At 38.2% G+C, this 24,375-nt stretch overlaps 1 protein-coding gene across 30 annotated transcripts in view; it reads right to left on the minus strand.

Moving 5' to 3' along the window:
• The window catches only part of ABI3BP (ABI family member 3 binding protein), a 184,898-nt gene extending 168,762 nt beyond the window's left edge, over positions 1-16,136 (minus strand). For all 30 annotated transcript variants that reach the window (XM_068907074.1, XM_068906917.1, XM_068907057.1 and 27 more), the window contains exon 1: positions 13,897-16,136. In XM_068907074.1, coding sequence (XP_068763175.1) covers positions 13,897-13,975 — 79 coding nt within the window. In that variant the 5' untranslated portion in view covers positions 13,976-16,136. The remainder of the gene's footprint in view (positions 1-13,896) is intronic.
• Positions 16,137-24,375: the final 8,239 nt, after the last annotated feature.

The raw sequence follows: 24,375 nt of genomic DNA on the forward strand, positions 1-24,375 counted from the left end.
ATAATGCTCCCTGAAATTCGTTCAAGTTGAATTGTTTTCGATAGATATTCATTTTTGAATTAACAGCATATAGAAATGATGTAGAAGTGCATCATTTCTCTATAAGAAACTACTTGTTAATGAAACAACCTCAAACCCTGTTTTTGATTTAGTTTATGGATCACTTATTTTCCTGCAGGATAGAGCTTGATTTGGTTCTGATATAAATTACTATCCCTGGGCATTGTCCTCCTGGCTTTACTTTCAGAGGTAATTGTTTGTTGCTGGTTTTTCCAGACTGTCCTGGCATGTCTTTTTCTGGGCTAATGCAACCCCACCTAGACAGAGCTGATGAGGCAGTGCCTGCTTCTTGCCCAGAAGAGCTGGTCTCTCCGGTCCTGGCTCGTCTCCTGTCCAAGGAACTGGGCCCAAGGCAACTCCACCCAGGCTGGGTTATGAAGAAAACTGCATCTTGGCCGAAGAACTCGAAAGATTATGCATAAAGTTATTCAATAAAGGAACGTAGAAGAGTGTGGGGAGCAAGAAAAGCATCTCAAGTTTTCTAGGTCTAACTCCTTTTTAAGCCCTCAAGAGCACCAGCTAATGCAAATGCCAAAAGGCAAATGTGGTCTTTGGACATGACTGGATATAAGATGTGGAATTTCTCTAACAACAGCTCCTCAGTAGGGAAAGCTCAATGAGATATTAAGAATTTAAGCAGGTGAGGAATTCTGACGCTGTCAGGCTGGTTCTGCCTACAAATTAGAAACATATTGAAGTAATCATCATAAAAGACCGTGGTCCTTAGTGCAATAGATTTTTTAAGAACCTATTCATTTCCTGGCAGGCAGTGCTTAGCATTACCACTCCCTTAATTCACTTTTCATTTACAATCAATACATTTTTGAAGAATCAGAAACTAAAGGCATGCTAAAAAACAGTATTTGGAACCATAACTGCAGCTACCTTTGAGAGAACAATGAAGATACTATACTTTACAACTTATGCTGTTATCACTCATTACTGAACATGCTGAAAACCTGCTACTTTGATTAATGTGTACCCAGACTGCAGAGAGGTCCTCATATTGTAGCAATCTTTTTGAATGCTGTTCCTTACATGTGATCACTCTGCATTACATCAGAATACATCATTTTATTTTTTTCAGATGGTAATTTTTTAAGGGCAAAACTTCCTAAGATAGCACTCTGTGGACAGCCTGCAGCATTTGCAAACTATGCTAGCAGCTTAAATTTGACACCAGTATGTATTGCCAGCTCTTAAGATGGGGATCGATCTCTAAGTCTCATCATCACCACCACATCTCAGTCCCCTGAAAGAGAACAGAGTCATGACTTCTAGGCACATGAAGGACAAGGAGATTAAGAACAGACAGCACACATTTACCAAGGCCAAATTGTGTCTGACCAATGTGATGCTATTACACGCTTTGTGTACAAGCGGTAAGTACAGAATGTTATTTACCTTTGCTTAGCAAGGCTTCTGACACAATCTCCAGAAGCATCCTGGCACCTAAACTGGAGAGATGTGGTTTGGATGGGTAGACTACAAGGTGGATGGAAAACTGGTTGGGCTTCTGGGCTCAAAGAATAGTGATCAGTGGTTAAAACTCCAAAGTCCACATTGGTAGTCTTTCTGGTTCTACAGCAATTTCCAGGGTAATTCCTAAATTAATTTCAGCGGGGGAGAATGTTTTAAGATTGGTATACACTTGGGAAACAACTTGGGTGGGGCAAATAAAAGGGGTGAGTTGTACAGAATGATCTGCTTTTAAATCAAAAGGAGGCAAACTAGATTGAGACACCCATTCAGAAATAGGCAGCCATCAAGCTACATTCCTGAATCATCTTTACAGAATGACAGTGCAATAGGTGATGCAGACGTTGCTGCATCGTGGTAAATTACAGAGTTTGGATGTTTTCTCCCTTTGAAAGCTTTTAAAATACATATAAGTGAACATACCCCTTGAGAAAGACAGTCTAGTCTGTAGTTTTAGTCACAGGTTCTCAAAAGAATGAATAACAGTGCAAACAAGAACAAGCATTTCAACGAGAAGGTAATGCCAATCTTTTTCTAGTAGAAATATCTAGAAACAGAAAAGTGCAATCTGCCTGTCACCCTGAGACAGCATCCTAGGGACCAGATTCCTGACAGCACAAGACATTTAACAATCATGAATGCGTGCACGCTCATAGAAATACACCCATGCAGAGTCTGGGTTTTAATCTCGGTTTATAAATGCCACATTAGGCTGTGCACAGATGAAACAGGCCCCTTTAAATTAATATGTATCAAAAGATGAAGGCCCAGTGGAACCATCTGTTCTCTGAAGTCACAGCAGTTTCTCAATTCCAACAGTGCAATCACCACATGATCACACAAAGTATCTGAACTCACCGCTCAAAATCTTCTCATACCCAAGACATACAGGTTTTCAAATAATAGCAAGGATTAATAGCTTCGGAAATATACTTGGCAATGGTGTTTGCACTATTCTGTGTTTTAACTTTGGAATGAGTTCCCTACTTTTCAGAGGCAGACAGCTGATAAATCAATTAAGTATCTAAAGCCTACACACAATTTCTTAGGTGTTGCTGCATATCACATGCTGAACTCAGAAAGAATAATCAAATTTTATCAGTTAACAAAAATAGCAATCAAATATGAAATGCTATTATGCTTTAATTGAGAATTGTAATTTGGTCTGTTCAGTGCCTGATTTCAAGCCTATCAGTAAAACTTTTACAGTTTGTTCTCTTTCAGTTTAGGGAGTTCTAGACATCAATCAAAAAATTGCTCAGTATTTCCAACAGAACAGTCATAATAAAGTGGTTTCACTTATGCTCTCAGTCTCCAAACTGCACATTCTCACACATGTCCATTACACTAGTTGGATACAGCAGAGTCCTAAAAGTGTTGATTCCAACTGCATATAGTTTTCCCAGCTGGAAAAACGTATCTCATCTTGCATCATTAGATGAGACAAATCCCAAGACTGATGACCTGGCTTCTTACAAATCCACTAACAGGTTTAATAAAATCATAGGTGACCCCTTTTTTCTTCTTCTATATCGCTTTGCATTCTGACTTTGCAGAGAACAAAGGAAAGCTTCTACAGTGCAAGTAAAGGTCTAAAGAAAGAAGTAATAGACTTCCAGTAAGTCTTTGATTTAAAAAGGGAAGATAGAGATCATGAATAAGAGAAACATTTGATGATTTCAGAAAGTAACATCAAATTCCAAAATTTCACAGAAATTCTCCTTTTCAGCACTATGGACACCTTGTGAAGCACAGACATTGTTAACTATTTTTAAGAAAACTAAAATATGAAGTTATGCAAATAGTCATAAATCAGTGGATTAAAGGAAACACCAGCAAACAAATGTTTTTAAGAAGTACATAATAAACACAAAATCTAAGTGACAAAGGGACAATTAAGGGACAAATACTAAGACAAATCACAAATATGCTATGTTTTTTCCTTATTTTTGCTACCGTGAAAGTAGCATGAAAGTGTTTCACTTGTTCTCCCACTCATTTCCTTTCCTACTTAGGAAACGGCAGAAAACACAGTTTACATCCTGTCGCGGTATCTCCAACTTCTGTTTCCATTATAACACCTGCTCCTTTTTCACCACATTACATTTTACCTACAGAGAGGCAAGGAAGCAGTAAGGAAGATTTTCTATTTCTAATCCATTTTTCTAAGTCTGTATTTACTTTTTTTTTTTAATTCTCTCTCCAAGCATTTGCAGAAAGAAAGAAAAACGTCAGTAAAGAAACTATTATGAAGTACACAACAGGAAGGTATAAGCCATTTGGGAGGCAGGATATGGAACTGCACACGTATGCACAGACCCATCAGCCAGGCAATCTAGTCTGATTTTGGAAGACAGAAAAGCAGAAGTGATTTTTGGCATTCTTGAGCAGAGGCCATCGTTCTTTGTGATTTGCTCACAGTGCTGCAGTCTTCACATCCAGCTAGGAAGAATATACTCTTTTAGTTCTGTTCAATAGAAATAATCGGCAGGGCAGGTGTTGAATCCAGAACTCAAAGCCATGAATATGGTTTAATTCTTTATTTAGCTGACTCAGCTGTAAATTTTATACCTTTGTATGACTGGATAGCATTTCAACTTTCACTTAATACACCCTATAATTCTTTACTCTCTCAGTCCTCATTAGTTTGCACCTAGAATTACCCAATTTTGTAAATACAGTTAAAGTAACTATCAGTTACAGTTAAAGTAACTATCAGTCTACTATCAGTGGTAATGGGGGGGGGGGGGAGGGCAGGAAAAAAAAAATCAAATGTTAACAATGAAAATAGGCCAGTCCAATTACCTTTTCCAGTCTTCAGGTGCTAACAGCACATGGCATTGTTCACATCACAAAATACAAATAAGGAATATTTGAATCCTGAAATATTTCTCCAAGCAACTAGAAGTTTTAAAAACTGTAGTTTTTCTATTCTCTAGTTCAGCTTCCCTGATGAATTTGCTGCTAACCACTATTTAACTTTAGAGTCCTCTTTATTAACCACACTTCCAAAGAGGACAATTCTTATAAGCCAATTATCTTTTGAATATTTTCAAATATTCTAGTTTGTTGTAGTGCTTAAATCATTTTTTTTATCTTAAATCCACTCTTACAAAATGTTAATTTCCTTGATCTCTCAAATATGAGATGGAATTCCTGCACTGTGTATGACTGAGTTAGTGTTTTTAGTTGTACTTCACTCAGGCATGTACCCAATTGTTTGTGGATAACTTATGGTATGCAAAAATTTATCTCTCTCCCACCACCGATCTTGCAACCCACTGTGCAGTAGATCAAATCAATTCCCAAGGAATGTTCTGTGGCTTAAGGGTATAAAATATACATATTGTTTCACGATTTCACAGCATTTAAGTTTTAAAATATGAGGTACCCTCTTCTGTGTCAAATTTTCATTTGACAACTGACAAATATCCAACACTGCAAAAGCAAATTAATTCCAAAAAAAAAAAAATCTAGAAAAAGCTAGATCATGGGGAAATAACATTCACAATGCCTGAGGTTTCCACACTGAGCATGGCCCGATTAAGAGTATCCATTCCCTTTGTGTGGCTGAGCACGTGTAATTTTTATCAGCTTTACTATGAATGACCCTCCAAAATAATTTCATTTACAGCACATATTCTCCATTCCTAACAGTATTGTGAATATTTCTGAGTGAAGAGGGGAGCACAATAAACACCTGTTATGTTATTTAGAAATTCTGCTTTCTAAGAATTCATTATTGTACATTAACAACATACCAATGCTTTTACCAGCTGCTATTTGACCATGCTACTAAAACTGGAGGGGTAGAGAGAAGCCTGGAAGATTGAAACAAGTAATTTTTGGTGCAATAATTTTAACAACAGAGAAGTAGATCCCACAATGATTTTACATCTGTGTGTGCTCGCCCGTGCAAGAGAGAGAGAGAGAGAGAGAGAGAGAGAGACTGATTATTCTTGTGACTTTTTGTCATGTGCAAGTTTAGTATTGGAAAGAATCTTTCACTGGAGCAAAAATCACAAAACCTGCCCAAAAGTTAAAACAAATTCTTTAGGCCAAAAGGTTTGCATAATTAACGTTTCTATACTATAAAATCTTATTTATGATGTTTACACAAAGACTTGACAAACAGATAACACAGAATACTACTACACCAAGTGAGTCACAACAGATTCATTACCTACTAAGGTGCACTGAATAACCCACATGAGCAGGGAGACATGTTTATTAGAATTGCCAGATTTTGCCTTCCTCATAACTAAAACAAAAAGCAGGAAGAGATGCTGAAGAGACGCAGCATTTATGTTCACAGTCTTGTCACAGTGTGAGAAAAGAACTGATTCTCATCATTAAGGGAGCAAAACATGAGCTACCAGTATAGAACAATTGCACAACATGAAATTCCCTCCCTTCTGCCCAGAATAGCCCTTCACCAAACCAAGAGAATTAATAATACCCAAACCTGAACCTAGCTATTTCCCTGCATAGCGTACACAAGCTCTTGTTGAGCACACAGTGTTATAAATAAAAACTGTACCCTGTCATTTAATCCTACCACTTCAGTGTGTGTCAGTCAGAGATAATGGAACTCTGCCAAATCTTCCAGGTCAGACAATACAGTTTTCTCCCTATCATTTGCAACCAAAAGCTATATTCCTTCTTACCTTTCAGACTGCGGCACCTATTCCTTTATTTTCCACATACACATGTGCACATTGTAAAGGCACATTCAAAGTCACCAAAAAAAAAAAAAAAGGTAAGGTTCGAGGTCTTGTATTTTTTTCTATGCCTATTTTTCTCACTCATGTGTCGCTTGAACTGTGGTAATGAAGGGATCAAAACTGCCAGAAAATGTTTTCACTTCAAAGTCAGAAAACAACCTTCTGGACACTTCAGTTTTCCATATTTGCACATTTGAACCAGCCACAATTTTATGTGCTCTAAAATGATTCCAGACTTTTACATCACAGAAAGAAAAATTAACGTGAATTATGTATATAAAGCAGACCACAAGCACCTGACAAAAGAAGAAAAGATTTTTCCCTATTTTCCCTTGGATTTTTCCAAGTTTAAAAACAATGTTTTCCCAGATACGCTGCTAGTCCTCTGAACTTGGCCAGGTTCCTAAAGTATTAATTATGTAAACTCACATCAGGCACTCTGCTGCCATTTATAGACACTTAAATTGATGCCACAGTTCCTAGCGGTAGGAAAGAATACTGTAACTTCATGCTGCTTTTCTGAATCAAGCTTTTCCTAAGCAGATTTCAAGAATAATGCAAAAACTTAGAACTTCAGGAAAATGCAGAAATAACTCTACAAAAGAAATTTCCTCCCACTTTGAGAGTATGTTTTGCCTAAAACATTGAGTCTCAGGTTTGAATGACAGCCCTGAGTTACAGTCTTTCATTAAGTATGGTCAGTAACACTCCACTGTTACCACACCACAGAGAGGGTAGGGAGGGAGGACACACATAAGTCAAGGTGCTGTGTTATGCTGGGTTTTATTCAAGTAGAATTTTTATGTGGAGCCCTGCTGCTTTGACATCTTTGTTCAAGTTAAACAGGATTTGCATAAAAAGGGAGGATATATGTAGGCTAAGAAAAAAAAAACCTGGATTCTCTTGTCTCACTTATTTGTCTTCCAGAAAACTATCTAAAAAGCATAAAACCATTCAGAAATGATAGATCTCAGCAACAAATCTATGATATTTTATAAGCCAGAGGTTAGATTTTCTCTATCAACTTCTGAACAAGCGCAGCAAACGTTCCCTTCCAGGCTGGGAGATGGTTGGCTTTCTTCTAATAAAAAAAGCACACTCTACCAGCCTGCCCTCAGTAAAGCTAGAGCCTCCAATAGCTAGTGCCTCAACTTCTCACCAGCACTTTACTCAGCAACTCTGAAGTGGTGAAGACTCGGGGTTGATATTCTTACTGATATCCCTATGCAGCCTAGCCTAAGTATCTGCAAATTTTGATTACATTGCTTTGTTTAAGCAATGAGTGCAAATGCATGTAATTCTGGCAACCAATATTACAATTACAACTGCAGTAGAAAATTATTTGATGTTTTGGCATCAAATGCCCAGATTGATATGTCTGACCATTTTGTGTTCACCTTGACGCACCTCACACTGGTTTGCTCTAGTGGGGAGGCTTAGCATTAATTTAGCCAAAGTATAACAGCAAGTGACTGGTATGTTTCAAGGGAGTATCATGCTGTGGAGGTTGGCCCAGCTCTGGCTCACACAAAAATTTGACTCATGATACTACCAGTAGTCATTTTCAAGAACACTATCCTCATAGCAAAATAAGACAAACCCATGTTTCATAAAGTAAATCCACAGTGTATATATGTTGGTCTGTATGGCTATAAGCCGAATTGCTACCTAAGGGTGTTTGGACTAAGGCCCATCAGTAAAACTCTGGTGGCATCTGGCCTGCTTGTGGCTACCCTGTTTACCTTGGGAACAAACTACAGACTGGATTGTTTTGCTAATGGCACCCCATTTTAGGCCGCTGCTTTTCCAGGACTCTAATACCTGCCTTTCTTCACACTGAGCTTCACGTGATGTTGTGCAGTCCATGCCAATGAGTGTATCTCTAACCATTTCCTGGAAAAGGCAGCAGATGAGAACATTCCACAGCCACAAATTTATCCTGCTCACCACCACTTTCAAGTCTGCACTTGAATTTCCCCAAGGAAAAGAAATCCATAGTTCTAACTATGGCAAGTTACTGCTAGCCATTTTTTTTTTCCCCTGGAGCAGACAGCGCTTTACGTTTGCACATTAACTGTGTAGTACACACCTGCTAAGCCCAAACAGTTCAAAGAAATATCAGACCCACTGAATATACACAGTATCATCAGTAAACAGGTATGTAGACTGACTATGCTATCCCTATACAGTAGGTTTGGTCAACTAGCAGCAGTGGGATTTAGCACACGGCCCTCTCCTCAAGCGACTTACGTAGCTTTTCCTGCTGGAATGACTGGATACAAAAGATGACATGGAAGAGGACTGAAAAATAATATTCAGAAAGAGATACTTGGCAGTGTGAAAACTAAAGCGAAGAAGTGGAGGGTTAAACAGATTACCCAGCATTACGATCATTTGAGGGGCATTCATATGCTATGGCATTTGATCCTGGCAGAAACCACCCAAATGTATTATACTGTAGCATCACAGCCTGTGCCAGTGTAAAAATGGATTTGTAGTATTACAGATTATCTTTGAACCTGGAAACTTTGATGCTCAATGCCAGGTCTTGATACGTTATTAGGTGATCTTAGGACATGCTTATCTGTATGATAAGATAGCTTTGGATAAATGAATTGCTACAGTGCCAGAATTCTTATGGGTTGTTTTCATTTTCTGCAAAGGAGACTACAGACGAGCCAAATTTGCCATGGCATATCTACTCTCTGAAAACACTAGCCACTCACTTATCCCAGATAAAGGATCCCTTTGGGATTTTTCAAAGGACCTTATTACCATTTCTGTGTCATTAAATATAAGATAATTATTTCACACAAGTTCATTTTGCATTGCTCTTTCCTGACACTAAAAGGAATTAAGTTGAATAGTTTAGTCCAAACTGACCATCCTTTACCAGATTATATTTTTTAAAGGTTAAAGCATCTGTGTACTTCTAAAAACAGTTCCCAGAAAGAGGTTTTGTAAATGATGAAGAAAGTAACATAAACAACATGCTATTTATTTCACTGTTTTTTTTTTTTTTTGGAGACATTTTGATATACTGGCTTCATTATCTGCTCAAACAAATAACTTTCCTGTCTTACAGTTTCTGCTCCACTATCCTACAGCTACAAGAGGGGTGCTCTTTAGGGGGCCACGAAAGTTTCAGGATTAACATTTGACTGTTGTACTACAGTGACTATGATACATTGTAATAACTCAACATTGTTTTAACTGCTTGACACCGGTAAGTGAAAACACATGCCGAGTTTAACCTCTGCTTAAGAAGAAGTATTACATAACATTAGCAGGGCCAACAAATTTAGCAATGAATAAAATTAGTCCATTCCCTTTACAAATGTCACGGGTATGTTTGGAAGTGTTACAGTGCTCACTCTCAAAGGGATGCCAGTTATAATTACAATAAATACAAATCTTAACTAGTGGTTATCTATCATGTTTTCTAACATACCTACATACTTAGAAAGAAAAAAACTAGATAGAGTTATCTCTGTTTTTAAGCAATACTACTACCTAATCTTCCACTGCAATAAAACCATAATTTTTCCCTCTCATCCTCACATTTGACAACCACAGAAACAAGAAAGTTTTGGATCTCAGTTTTCCCTACATGAATCTGTAAACCAGGCTCCTTCACACTGTCCAGTAAGTAGTGTCAAGTCCGTACTCTTCTTTTCTAAGAAGGCAGGAATAAGAATGAAGGTGAATTAAGGTTCCCTAAGCCTTTCCTGGGAAGCAGAACACGGACAGGATTGAATCCTGGAAAGCAAAACAAGGATAGGCCTGAATTTCAGTCTACCCAATGACTAATTCAAATAGTAGGAAAACCACAGATAATAACCTGAGGTCAGAAACATGGCAAAACCAAAAAAAAAAAAAAAAGTCATGCTCTTGTTTAACTTACAAGTTTATAAAGCTGTAAGCTTAGACAAAGAGATCAATCCAACATTTTTTTCAGCCCTAACAAAGGAAACTAGAGCATGAAGATATACAAAAGTTATCAGAAACAGACATTATCGTGAAAAAGTGCATCTCTGCACATCTGTGCTGTAACTGGAAAGTCAACTGGCAAAATCAAAACCATAAAATGCTGTTTCACCAAACACTAAGAATTTGTTCTACAACTGTTGCCTTCAAAACTATTTGGGTCAGGTCCAACTGCAAAGATGCCAGCGAAATACACTTTACAAGACAGTACAATCTTGAGCACTATGCCCTGTAACTTGTTTATTTTTGATTCTGCAGGTTTGCTTTTTCATCTCCCTGACAGATTCAGGATGCTCTACTTATTAACTCATTCTCTGAAAACAAGTAGGTTTTTTTGTACTCTATTCTGATCTAGAGAGACCACATTGCCTTCTTCAAGGATGGAACGTTTCTGTTAAATAGAGCCATATAACTCATGCTTTCTCTGTTAACTCCAACATCTATACATTGCAATTGTTTCCTCCTGTGAAGCATTCCCATCACATTATCTCAAGTACTACAGTGCTGAACTGAAGTATTACATTTTGGATGGTGCTGGCATAGTGGTATAAGGGAACAGAAATAAACAAGAGGAAAGCCAGAGTCTCTCTTCTTTCTAACAGAAACAAAACTTTAGAAGCTGGACACAGTTGAAAGGACAGTGGCTAAAAAATTGAGAAAAGGAAGCCCACTAATAGCACCATCACCTGCTCTGCTGTTCTGTGATCCCTCACACAATCAGATCACACAGTTTTCTCAGTACTGATATCTTAAATAGAAACTCACGGAATATAAACATAATTGTAAAAAAGAAAAACAAAACAAAACAAAACACTGCCCTTCACAGCAAAACATAATACCCACTAACTTTTCCTTTCCAATTACATTGCCTTTACTATTGCCTGTAAAATCTTACTGTACATTCTGAATTATGACATAGCTTATAAATAACTAATCACTTACTATTTTTTATAGTGAATGTGACAAAGAATTGCAAGAGGAAGGGTTTTCACCTGTGCTTTGTACTAGTACCAGAGATAAGAAGAGGCCTACTTTCTATGCAGGTAAGGCTATTATAACACAGGATATATAGAAGTAGATTAAGTACATTAACTTTCCGCTGGAAATATCAACTGCTTCCCTGATTTTGACTCCCTGAGCTGAATGTCATGTATATAGCATTCCCAAATTACTCCTGCAACTCTGCCTTAACTTTTGAAGTCAAAACAATTAAAGAAAGAATTTGTTAATGAAGACAACTCTCTTGAGAACAGCACTAGCACGTTGTTTGTCATTCTAGTCAAACACACACTTGTGGAGGTGAAAGCACAGAAGTATCTTGGAAAAGGGAATCACGTGTGTTCCAGCCTCCTGAACGGCACATTTGTACACAACAACCTCTCCAATGGCTCTGTAAGTCACTGACATCCAAAGAGTTTATTGGCTCCGTTCCTCTGCAGCTGCAGGAGGCAAGATTTTCTTTCCACCTTGTACCACTGAAAGCAAATCCCACTGCATGAGGCCAGGGATCAGTGTGTTCCACCTCCTGGAGGGAAGACTTGAGCGCTAGAATTCCAAAGCAGTAGTAAGAATGAAAAGATGCACACAGAGAGATTGTTCATATAGGTTATTGTACCAACAGAAAATGAAGTTGGCTAGATTCTTCTCTCTCAGGTTATGAAATGGATTCCACTGTTCCCTATCAAGTAGAGGACACTGGATCCTCACTTAATTAGTTTGAACTTGAGCTTGCTCAACAGGGCAGAGTAGCCCTCTTAACAGAATAGTATCATTACACATTCCCATTTTAAAAATACTTAAACATCAAAATAAATTCTTAACTTATGAAAAAAAAATCTGTACTCTCGGGGCGGGGGGGGGGGGGGGGAGGGGGAAGAGTGTTATAAAAAAGACAACTCTTTGAACATTTCCAGATGAATAGCTAGGTAATACACTTGTTTTTCAATGCAGTCCAAAGTAGATAATCACCTGAGAGACAGCTGCAAAGACAAGAATTAGATTGATGTTTCAACACTGCATTGAAACAATCTTTAAAAAACTATTCTGTCAGCACAAAATGAAGTTTCCACCTGCAACTTTATGCATTTGGCAAACAGAACGAGTGCACTTCTGTCATGTTATTTTAGGACACAAAGAAATGCATCCTAGAGTTGATCTCCTACTGACTGCAATGCATCAGCAGCTTTGTCAGAATTTCACAGTAAAAACAAAATTATAGCCATCATGGTAACAAACAAAAAGTCAAGTGAAACCATTTTAAAAGATAAGCACTGGACAAGTTCCCTCTCTCAAAACAGGGGATGTGTACAGGGTTCATCTCTGCTCAGTGTAATCATCTGCTATGAAAATTGCTAGTATAGTTTACTTTCAGATGACTTCTTGACAAAACTAAGATCTTACAGTCTGTCTGACCAGAACAATACGTATATATCTGTTGCTCATAAACTACACGTTGCTCCACTGTTAGCAGCGTCCAGAAAACCGCACATTGGCAATAATCCCTTTTCATTTCCAGAGGATGAGTTTAAAAAACAAAGAAACAAACAGTCACTTTCACAAGGAAAATTGCAAGAAAAAAAATTGGGGGGGGGGGGCGGAAGAAGCATGAAAATGACCTAAAATTTTTTTATGCCCCCCCTTACCTATGAAACAGAATCCTCTAGGAAGCCCTCAACCTGCTGATTTGTTACTAAACACTGCCACAGGCAACTAAATAACAGTTTCCTTTCTAAATGTTACTGGTTGCAGCAGACCGCAGATGTAAAATGCATTACAAAGCAGAGTGGACTTAGGCAAGTACTTCTACAAAGTTAGAGCAATACATGCAGTACAGAAACAGTTGTGTTTTAATGCCAATGTAACACAAAGTGCTTTATGATCTAGATCTAGAAACATTATTCTCATTTTAATAATACAGCTGTTCTTCCTGCAGTAATAAAATACTAGTGAATTGCCAATATTACATGGGTCACGTTAGTAATGGAGAGAAAAGATCCCTGCCAGCCTTGCAAATGTACTGTACTTCCAGACTCCAGGAGAAGAGAATAGTTAAACAAATATTCACACATGATTTAAGGTTTGTTTTTTTCTTCTTCTTTTTCTTCTTGTGAAATGCAAAGGTTTAAATGCAATTGCTCTTTAAAAAAATCCCATTTTTCTCCCTCAAAACACATGCAAGCTGACTTGGAAAAGTGAATTCCTATTCTAATACTAAGGATGGATATAAACGGAAAGCACAGACCTTCTTTCAAGACAAAATTGTACTCTTCTGTCAACAACACAGGGTTCATCTAAGTCACATTTTCCTTAAGATTTCACACCACAAATGTTACTGCCTAAATCATGATACACAATGCTGTTCAAATCATGATAAAAATCATTAAATATAGTTATTGTCTTTCATGGTACTTCTCACTAAAATCACAAGATGCAATAGAAAATCTGTGGGTTTTTTCCCCACGAGCTTTAAAGTTATTCTCTTGTACCTGGACTTTGCCCTGTCGACTGGTCTTCTTTTAGTTTCCGTTACCTTTAATCTTTCCTAACATGTTGAAAGCAAATTTCCATTGCAAAACATAGGCATTACAAAAAATCCCCACAAGAAAAAAAACAAACAAAAACCCAGAAAGTTGTCATAGCTACTTGCCTCTTGGCAATTTCTGAGCGTTTCCCAGGGTTAGTGCAATATGTCCACAGAAAAGGAGAAAGACCAATCTTGATATCATGGCTGCAAACCCAACCTCGCACTTTGAATGATGCTGATAGAGGTTATCACACAGGGTACTGCAGCTGTGGTTAAAAGTGAAGTGTTCTCTCTGTGACAGAGGCAGCAACACTTTGACACAAGCTTAGTTTACACAGTGGGAGGAGACAGGATGACATCATCCACTCTCACTGGAAAAGGAGAATTAGCCTAAAAAAATAAAAAATAAAAATCAGGCTCCCCCCCAAAAGATCTTCCGGGTTTTGTTACAACATCTTTCCACCTCACAGGATAACAGATTAACCTAAATGATCACTTGCATTTCATGCAGATAAAACCAGATTCCTATCAAAACCTCTATTAACTGAAAAATGATCAGAGATAGAATTGCACTGTTTTGTCCAAGGAAGCTGAACCTAAAATGCAAAATTAACATTCATTTTACTCAGAAAAAAGTCTTTTCCTTATTGAACTCAAAACTTTTGCAATCTTAAAATTTTGCCTAAGTTTACTCTGGGCTATATATTGCTTTCCTTCATGCAAAATAAATACTGCCTTCATTTGACAGACATTATTAACAGGCATGAGAAACATTTATTCAGTAGAGGATCTGTGCTTGTAAAAAACAAATGTCACTTTTCACATGTTTATTTGATTTTGACCACTTGAAAGTATTTTACATTTCCCCCTTTCATACAAGTCTGCTGCACAATGCACAGGGAAAGCTAAGAGTTTCCTCCTTGGGCTGCATCCTCTCTCCAGTTACATTAATGGAATTTATTTTTCATTTACACTTATGTCAGCTGTTTCACTCAATGTTTACAATGATCTGACTAAGCACAGAATTTGGCCCTATTCACAACAGAGATTCTGGGAAGAAAGGGGTGAAGCAGAATAAGAAAAAAGTTACAACAGAGTAAGACCTGAATACAGTCTCAGTATCTGGAAAACACCCTAAAAGAGATTAAATCTAGTAAATTAAGTAGTCATCTCTCAAAAAATAAATAAATAAAGATATCCATTGCTTGCAATACGTAAAGCTCTCCAGTATGTTTGGTCTGTTCCCACCCCTACCTCCCTGTTCCTGCTAGTTCTACTCTCATACAGTACTCCATAAGCAGAGAAAATAATAGCAGTAGTGCCTGGGCTGGACAGAAACATCAAAGGAGTTCAGAACAAAATGGTAATATGAAGGCACATGGGAGCATTTCTAAAAAGACTCATCAGTACTATATTTAAAATAACCCATCTACGCCATACTTCAGAAAGAAAAATTTCAAAACAGAAGCTAATAGCAATTGTATTAGAGACAAAAACAAGGAAATGTAAGCTCTTTCAACTCAGTGGGGACAGCACACAGCTATAATGTTTTAGGGCCTGATCAGATAATCTTGCTTTAATTCTGACAAAAGGAAAACTTTTCCTGATTCCCCAACTCAAATCAGGGAATGGTAAGTTGGAAGTTAATACTATACACAGGCCCTTATCAAAAGCCCAAAACACTAACAACTCCCGGATCTTTGGGAAGATTCAGATCCTAAAAGTGAGTTGTTTCCTAGGAATATTAAGAACAGATAAATGCAGCAACAACAATTTGAATACGACAAAAAGGTGTTAAAAAGACCATAGAGATGGATAGGAGTCTCCCAAAACACTGACCACGCCTGCTGGCAAATGAGTTTCAAATGACAGAAAGCTGGATATACAGAGTAAATGTGCTGTTTTCTCTTATTTTGTGGTTAAAATATGTAATTTGGACAAATACACATTTTGCAAAAATTCTCTGCAAAGCACATTCTATTTCTTCCTCTTCAGAATTAAAAATAAGAAAAACAATCATTTGATAGAGTGGTCTCTCAAGAGAAGTAAAGGAAGATTGCTGCTTGGTTACAAACAGCTGTCTTTATGTTACTGTAAAGCTGCACTGCACTGGTTTGTCTTACAGGTGATTCGCTCACCTTTTAAAGATCGATCACAGGATACCTTTCCACAAAACATATAAAGGCCAATTTCTACTCAGAAAAACCTTACTGAAACATGTTAGTTATTTAGGGGATAAACAAACTAGGTTTTATCCCCTCTCAAAGAGATAAACATGCTCCCATTCCTGCTTTCACAATCACTTGCCTGCTTCTCTGCTGCTAGTTCCTCCTTTCTTCTTCCTCATTATCCTCACATTTCCTTTCTTCTCTGCTGAGCATGCCAAACAAACATTTAACCTTCTCCCTTGAAAACCTGGCAGACTAATCAGGTTCCTTTCCCTCTGATCACTCCCATAGATATCAGCTCTGGTCAGCCCAGATTTCCGAGACCCAGATTTTCCGTTAGTGTTTCCTTCCATGTTATCAAGCATATGCTTCAGCAGCGGCAATTACAGTTTGATAAGCAGATGCAAGTGTAAATTTGTCAACTATATGCCAGAAGTCCAAAATCAGTATATGACAATCCCTCACACTTTTCCATTACGCTCCCTGCATCTGCATCATCCACATGTTCAATGATTTTGTTCTTTCATTTTCTCACATGACTGACTTTTGGAGAGAATTTCTGTTGGAAAAATCTGTACAGCAGTGACAAGAACGAACATAGAAACAGAAAGGAGTACCTGGGACTTCAATCCCTATCCTGCACCACTGGCCATATCTGCAATTCTGTTCAAGTATCAGATTTCTCCTCTTGTCGGAGGGCTACTCCACAATCTCTATTTAAATAGAGGCAGCAGCTGGTTTCAGTTTACAGAAATAAAAACTGGACCTCACACTTCACAGCAGAAGTTATCTAACCCAGAAGTTCCTCAGGTTTCTTTTATCGACACAAACCCTGAATTATACAACCCATCCTTTGACTCCAGCAATCACATTAGAAGCAAAAGGTTTAACATGGAAGGTTCAGTTAGCACCAGTTTTGCATTACTATACTTTAATACAAGGCAAGAAAAATGAGATAAAAGCAGTTATGGAAAAGTCTCAAACAGATCAAAATCATTCAGGAAAAGTAATGGAAGAGTCAAAAAATCTGATCCCCTCCTCCTTTTCAGTGCCAAATTAACATTTAAGTAACAAAGTCAAGTACTCAAAAGTTTATTTGCTTACCTCAGCTTCAATTGAGTCTCTCTGGGGTAGATGCTCAAAGACAGATTCCAGCAAGATGGTATCACAGCTAGTCTGGGAGCAGAACAGAGTTTTTCTAGTTCTATTTTGATATTTCCCAGACCAGCAAGTACAGTGAAAACATGAGTATGGGCAGGAAAAGAAAAAAAAAGGGGGGGGGGAGGGAGGAAGGGGAGACAGAAGAGCAAGAGATAGAATTTTACATTTTTTTCCCAATATAAATATGTTCTTGTTGAGATTTGGGCTCAGTTCTGATTCAGCTATCATTGCTGATTATTTTGACAAGCCAAACCTAGCTGACTCAACTCCTTACTGTTCTAATTTAAAGCAGGGAGAGCCTGTAAAACACCTTAAAAATCAAAAACTTATCTTCCTCGTATAAAGCACAATAATGCCGTACTAAGTCCTCTAAGAGTAAGGACTTACTTGCAGTATACTTGTTCTTTTTTCATAGCATTCCTGTTTTGTACTGTGCCCTTCACCAATGCTGTCTATTAAATAGAGTGGTGCCTTTGCGATAAAATATGCTATATAGATGTTAATTATAATTATTATTCTCTTGTGTGTGACTCACTTATTGGACTCCTTTTCTTGTAAATCTGTCATAGGATCTGCTAAAGGCCTTCAGGAAAAGAAAGATGCCAAAGAACATTCTTTCAGATGTGTTGCTTAAAAAAGGAAACAAAGAAAAAAGGAAAACCCTAACCCTACTCTTCTGTGAATCTGCAATTACTTCTTCTTTTCTATCCTCCCAGTCTTAAGAGTAAACATTTGAACTTCCATGCTATAAAAAATACAGGCTAGCATGTCAATCTGTTAGTCAAAAATAAGGCAAGATGTATCTCATTCGACAGCATGCGAATGGCAATGTCAGCGCATTCTAGTATCCTGATCCCAAACTGAGTTCCAGATCTCAAAATTAGTGCAATCAGAGACAAAGTGAATGGAAGAGAATCAGCCACAAGAACAGACAGAACAGCTGGTTCTTGTGACTTTTTGCTACACAATTTATCAAACTTTTCCAGCACTCACTCTTTTGACACTTGTAATCTCAGACAGTGACTCATCTTCACTAACAGGCTGTATATTTCACCAAAGTTTTGCAGGACGTAGAGGTAACAAAAGCATTTAACTTCTCTGAAGTTATTTATTTATTTTACTGTTCACTTTATTACTCAAATAATCTACTACACCCAACATCATTGCTTAATATATTAAGATGGAGAAGCAGCGTAGTTCCAGGTTTTCCACTGACACTGCCCTTTGTTTTTATATTGTGTATTGTTCTGTTTTAGGCTTATTTTGCTTTTTAAAATATTTCTCAGCGTTCCAAAATTCTGTTTTAACCTGTCACTTTCTGTGTTTTGTTGTTTTGTTTGGTGTTATGGACTGCATTGCTAGTTTTTAAAGAATACCTGGTAAGCCTTACCGTGCAGCTGTATTGCATACCCTTCAATACTGTAGTTCTTTTCTCTCCTTAACACATTCAGAGTTCGGCACAGCATAACTTTGTCCTTATGATGGTAAGGCATATCACACCATAATCTTCTACTGCAGTGAATTCTACTGCAGTTTATGACATAACTCAGGTTGGAATAGACCTCAGGAGGTCCCTAGTCTTAACTCCTAGTCAAAGCAGGGTCAACCGTGAAGGCAGACAAGGTTGGCTCAGGGCCTGATCCATCCAGGTCTTGGAAAAACTCCAAGGACAGGACAGAGAGAGGCACAGAGTGCACAACCTCTCTGGGCAACCTGCTCCACTGCCTGACTCTCCTCATGGGGAAAAAGTTTTTCCTTATATCCAATTTGAATCCTCCTTGTTTCAACTTATACCCAGTTTCTCTCTTCCTCCCACCATGCACCACTGTGAAGAGCCTGGTTCTGTCTTCTTGGTACGCTCCTTGTAAGTATTGGGAGGCTACCGTTACATCTCCCTGAAGCTGTATCTTCTCTAGGCTGTGTGAGCACTGTTCCCTCACCTTCTCCTCGCAGGACAAGTGCTCCAGCTCCCAGCCATCTTGGTGAAATCTCCATTGGACTCACTCCAGTTTATCAATGTCTTTCTTGTATTAGAGGGCCCAAAACTAGACACAATACTCTACACAGTATCCCTGATGTGGTCTAACAAGTGCTGAGTAGAGGGGAACAATCACTTTCCTCAATCTACTGGCTGTACACCTGTTAATACAGCCCAGGACACTGGTGACCTTCTTTGCTGCCACGGCCCACTGCTGTCTCCTGCACAACTTGCTGTCTACCAAGATACCCATGTCCTTTTCAGCAGAGCTGCTCCACAGGCAGTCTCCAGCTTGTATCACCACAGTGGGCTATTCCTGCCAGGTGCAAGACTCTGCAGTTGTCCCTGTTGAATTTTATTAGGTTCCTGTTGGCCTATCCCTCCAACCTGCCTAGGTTCCTCTGGATGGCAGCCCTGCCCCTGAGTGTTTCAAATGGTCATCCTAATTCGGTGTCACCTGCAACCTTGACAAGAGTACACTACATCACCTCCTCCAGGTCACTGATAAAGATGTTAAAATGACAAGTCTTAAGATAAACGCCTGTGGCACTCCACCACTACCAGCATCTAGGTAGAGTATGATCCATTAACTACTACCCTCTGAGCCTGATCACCCAACCAGTTATTTACTCATCTAATTGATCACACTCTATCTGAAGCACTTAAAATAAATAGATGTATACTCTCTAAAATATATTGTAGGCATGCTACAATGGGTATTTTAAAACATAATCAAGAAAAACAGCTTCTCTGCACAAGTACTCAACATTTCTTTGAAGGTTTCTTTCTCTGAATGCTTCCCCTTCACTGTTACTTCTTAGCAGAAACAAATTAGCCTAACTGCATTCACTCTGGCAAAAATCTAGCCTCTCCTTTGGAATACTACGTAGTTACTGAGTACCGAAGAGACTGCTGTCTGAAGAAAGCTACCTCCGTTTCTCTTGAGATAAGCCACACAAATACAGCCTCTCCATTAATGGAACGTCTGCACTGTAACATCCCTTCCAAACATGTTCTGTCTTACATCGCTTGCCATAGTGTCTCCAAATGCTTATCAACTGTCTGCATAAACAGTATCTAATTATGCTGAAAAGAAGGCAGGAACAATGAGCAAAACAGGGAAAGACGTGACAGTAATGAGTTCCTCTAACATAAAAACTGCATGAAAGAAAAGTATGCTAGCCTTCATAAATTTTCCAGAGATTATACTGAATTTAGGCAAGCCTGAACGATTCCGGACTATAATTTGATTAGTCTAAACATATTTAAATGTCAGCAAGGACTTCAAGCACCAGTTCTATCTTAGATAAGTTGCTTTGGAAGATGGGCTTCATAAGCCATGTTGTCCTAAGCCTCAGAGTCTGGATTAGTGGATTCAGATGTGCAGCCTGGAGTCTATCACCACACACTAGGATAGGATACAAAATGTCTGTTTTTATCCACTTATAGCATGGATGTTGATGTCAATGGTAATTTCATTGTGAGGAAGAGATGTCTGTCTTTAGCATAGATCAGCAGGAGCACCCAACGCTGAAGACAGTAAAGAAGCACTAATGACTGATTGTTCTGATGTTTGCTAAACTATACTATAGTGGGTTTGTACAGGAATGAATACCACATGTAATATCACATCTCTCTGATGCAAAATTAGTTCATTTCGGATTACAGCCTCTAGACAAACTATTATGCCGTAAGGAGTGGTACCCTTTCTTCTCTGTTCAATTACATCCCAGTAAGGCACTGAAGACTTTCCCCTCTAAACTACTGCAGTGAGATGTAATATGCTTCCTTCTTTCTCAATCCATCAACAAATCTCCTGTGCCTTACCCCTTTAACTAGGAGTTGTTCCTTAGGTCTTCTTATTAGAATTTTTAATTCCCATCAGAACCCTCACTTGAGAACTTGACATCAGCAATACCACTTTCTTGACGCTAGAGGACATCCTCAAGACAATTTTTAGCCAACAGAGAGCCTTCTATCATGTAGACATTCTCCAACAAATTTTACATAATCAGTATTACACAGCTGTGCTATTTGAATAAAATCTGATTGCCATATATAATCTCCCTAAAATCACAAAAAAGTTTTTGAACATCTGTGGTAACTACTATAGCAACATCTGTCCACTGAACAGTGCAATGCACCATTTCAGTACAAAATAACCAAAAATGCTGTTTCATTTTGTTGTTAATAAACTGTAACTCAAACACAGATTCTCACCAAATATCCATCTGTGCTATTCTCCGATTAAAAGTGTGCAATGTACACACTACATGAAGGACCATAAAACTTACCTAACTCTGTGAAGCTATCCACAACTTTTTTTTTTTTTTAGACAGATATCAGGGCATTTATTGAGCCCCAAACATCCTCTCTTATCAACACAGAGTAATTCTATAGAAACGCTCTGGAGAGAGCAAAGGAGCAGGTGAATGAAGCAGCTGCAAGTGGAATGCAGCATTTAAAGGTCCTCAGACATGACTATGGTTCAATTTAGGGATGACTAAAAATAGTAACTACCTGCCAGCTATTACACTGAGAGTCCAGCCAGTAAACGTCCATACAGGTCTTCAGTGTTAGCTCCTACGGAGGCTGACAGACACACTGACACACCTAGAGGAGATCAGGATTTTAGTAGTGTTTGTACAGTGCTGCACTAAACAAAACAACACGTACCTCTTGGAAGGGCTAACTAGCTTGGACATAGAGCTTACTAATGAAAGTGTTCCTCTGTGCTGTTCACTACAGCCTTCCCACAGACCGCAGCAGATACTACCAAAAACTCCAAGTTCTACTGGCTTTTTCTTTTTTCTTTTTTTCCATTTTTGCTTTTCGGTCTCTTTGATTCATAACATCTTCTAGCACATGCCTCAAAGACAGAATGGAGATGGAGGCTAAACTGCTTTTCAATTTATAGACGTTATCCTTTGCATCAGAAACAAGGCAACACAAAAAGCATACAAGGCTAGCGTCTATGTTCTTTGACTAAAAGAGCAAAACTGAGTCTCTCTATGGCCGTCAGCTCAATTTATCACAGCAAACAAGAAAAGACCTGAGTACAATTCAAAGTTGACATACATTTTGTCTCACTGCAGTTGAGGCACTCAATTAAATGCCAGACAGTACTCAATCCGGCCCACTCCAAGGAGAGCAGGTGCAGCCTTAAGCTGTGCGTATTTCCTTCTCCCCTCCCCTCCCCTACATCAGTCACTCAAAGGTTCTGACAGAAAGCCAAGGGAAGCCCTGGAAATAACTAGAGCAAATAATAAAAGCAAAACATTGTTAACATTTATCAAGAGCAGCGAAGAGGTCTCACAATTAGATGGAGAAAGACAACCAGATTCTTAGTTTTATTAAAGGATACTTATTTTCTTGGCCTAATGTCTTTACAGAAAAGAAAATTATTCCTTTGGCTAGGATGCAGAGAGATGATGAATGTATGCAAAGACAGCAGAGAAATAATTCATGTTTGTTCCTCTCTCCTTATGAGTCACTTTGGCCTAGAAAAGCTCTTTCAAAAACTTTTTGGCTGGATTTAGCTATATTGGATTACAATCAAGATCAGGAGGCTTATATATTTCAGAATGCTGCGAAAAATTTTCAAACATGGTCGCTAGTGCACTACTGTGCACAGAATCTAAACATGTAAAAAAACCCAAAACCTGTAAACTTCATTTTAAATTGAAACGGCAGCTAATGATCAACAGAACTACGTTATTCTAAAGCATATGGCCAAATTACTAAAAATCATTTGTACAGTACACATTCATATCCTCATTTGATGTGATAATCCTTCTCTTTACCCAGAGACAGAAAAAAGGAGTTACACTGTATGAAGCTTGAAGAAGTGCATGCACAACTTAATCGAAGCAAATCAAAACTCAGATTAAAAATAAAAAAAAGCATAGCTGTGCCATCTTTAACATGAAAGGACTAGCACACCAATCTCAGAACGAGAACTTTACAATGCTAGGTCTAATCAAATCATTTTGTACTGAAACACTGTTCTAAAACATAATGACATTATCTGCAGAGCAAAGGGGTTGTGTTTCACTTCAGAAGTGAGAAGCGACTGCACATTAATAAATGCATACTTTAGCAAACAGTGCAGCCCAAAAGGAGCAGATTTGCACGCAGCCAGCCCATCAGTTGGTACTCAAGACCTAACATTCCCAATACACATGTTTCAAGGGAGAAGAATTACTTAAAACCAGTCCTAACCTGGTACCATGAAGTAAATGACCATTAGTGGCTAGAGTACATTACATACGCACCTGGAGCTCATCTTTCAGTTCAGTTTCATCTGAAAATAGACCAGTCTGTGCTCCCCGAGACATCCCCGTGACGTGAACAAAATGTAAGCGGGGACAATCGGAAGTGTCTCTTTAAAAGCATGCTCCTGATCTCAAGTAAGATAGGAAGGAAATGTATGAAAAAAAAAAGAGAGAGATAACACAAAAAGTAAATATTGTTCTGAAGAACACAATGTTTCCCATAATTCTTAAATTTAATATACCATTAACAGCTAAAGAAGTCTGGAACCTTCCCACCCCCAAGAGAAAAGGCACAGCATTAGATAGCACAATAGATGATTCAAGAAGATATTCAAGAAGAATGCTGATTGATTGGTTGTCTAACATATTTAATATTTCATTTATGCAGTGACCTGAAAAATTCTTACTGTTGTCAGATGAGATTTGAAAAGCCACACATTAGGAAGAAGAATGATAGCTAATTCATCTCTTAGCATTAGTGAAGTCATCAAAATAAAACCTAACATATTTTGGTCCACTTCTAAATACTAACGCATTGATTTAACCTCAGTTTCTCTTGAGATATTCTTAGTGTTTGGGAGATCTCATAACGGGGTGTGCCTGGAAACTGAATACCGAATTGTTTGCTTGTTTAAAAGCTTGTAATATCTTTTTCATATAAAACTGGATTTTGTTTTGTAAAATACCATATGTAGAAAATCTTGAACCTGCTTGTGCCTGAGCATCTTGAAAACCTATCAAGGAACATTGATATGCTATCCAAAGTGCAAGTTTGCAAAATCTCACATAGTCTTTAAAAGCTGGAAACTGCTACAGAGAGATGGACCTGGAAGACAATCTGGTGTACAGCCAGGTGTAACAGTACATTTTAAAAATCTCTTCTTCTGTATATATTTTTTTCGTAATGAGTTGATATAGCTACTTATCAAGTATTATCAGCATCTATGTTTTCCCTTTATGCTACACACAAGTAGACACGCACAAACACGCACCCGAATCCAGAGCTCATTTCAGAACCTCT

The sequence above is a fragment of the Struthio camelus genome, chromosome 1, assembly GCF_040807025.1.
Source record: "Struthio camelus isolate bStrCam1 chromosome 1, bStrCam1.hap1, whole genome shotgun sequence".
NCBI lineage: Eukaryota > Metazoa > Chordata > Aves > Struthioniformes > Struthionidae > Struthio > Struthio camelus.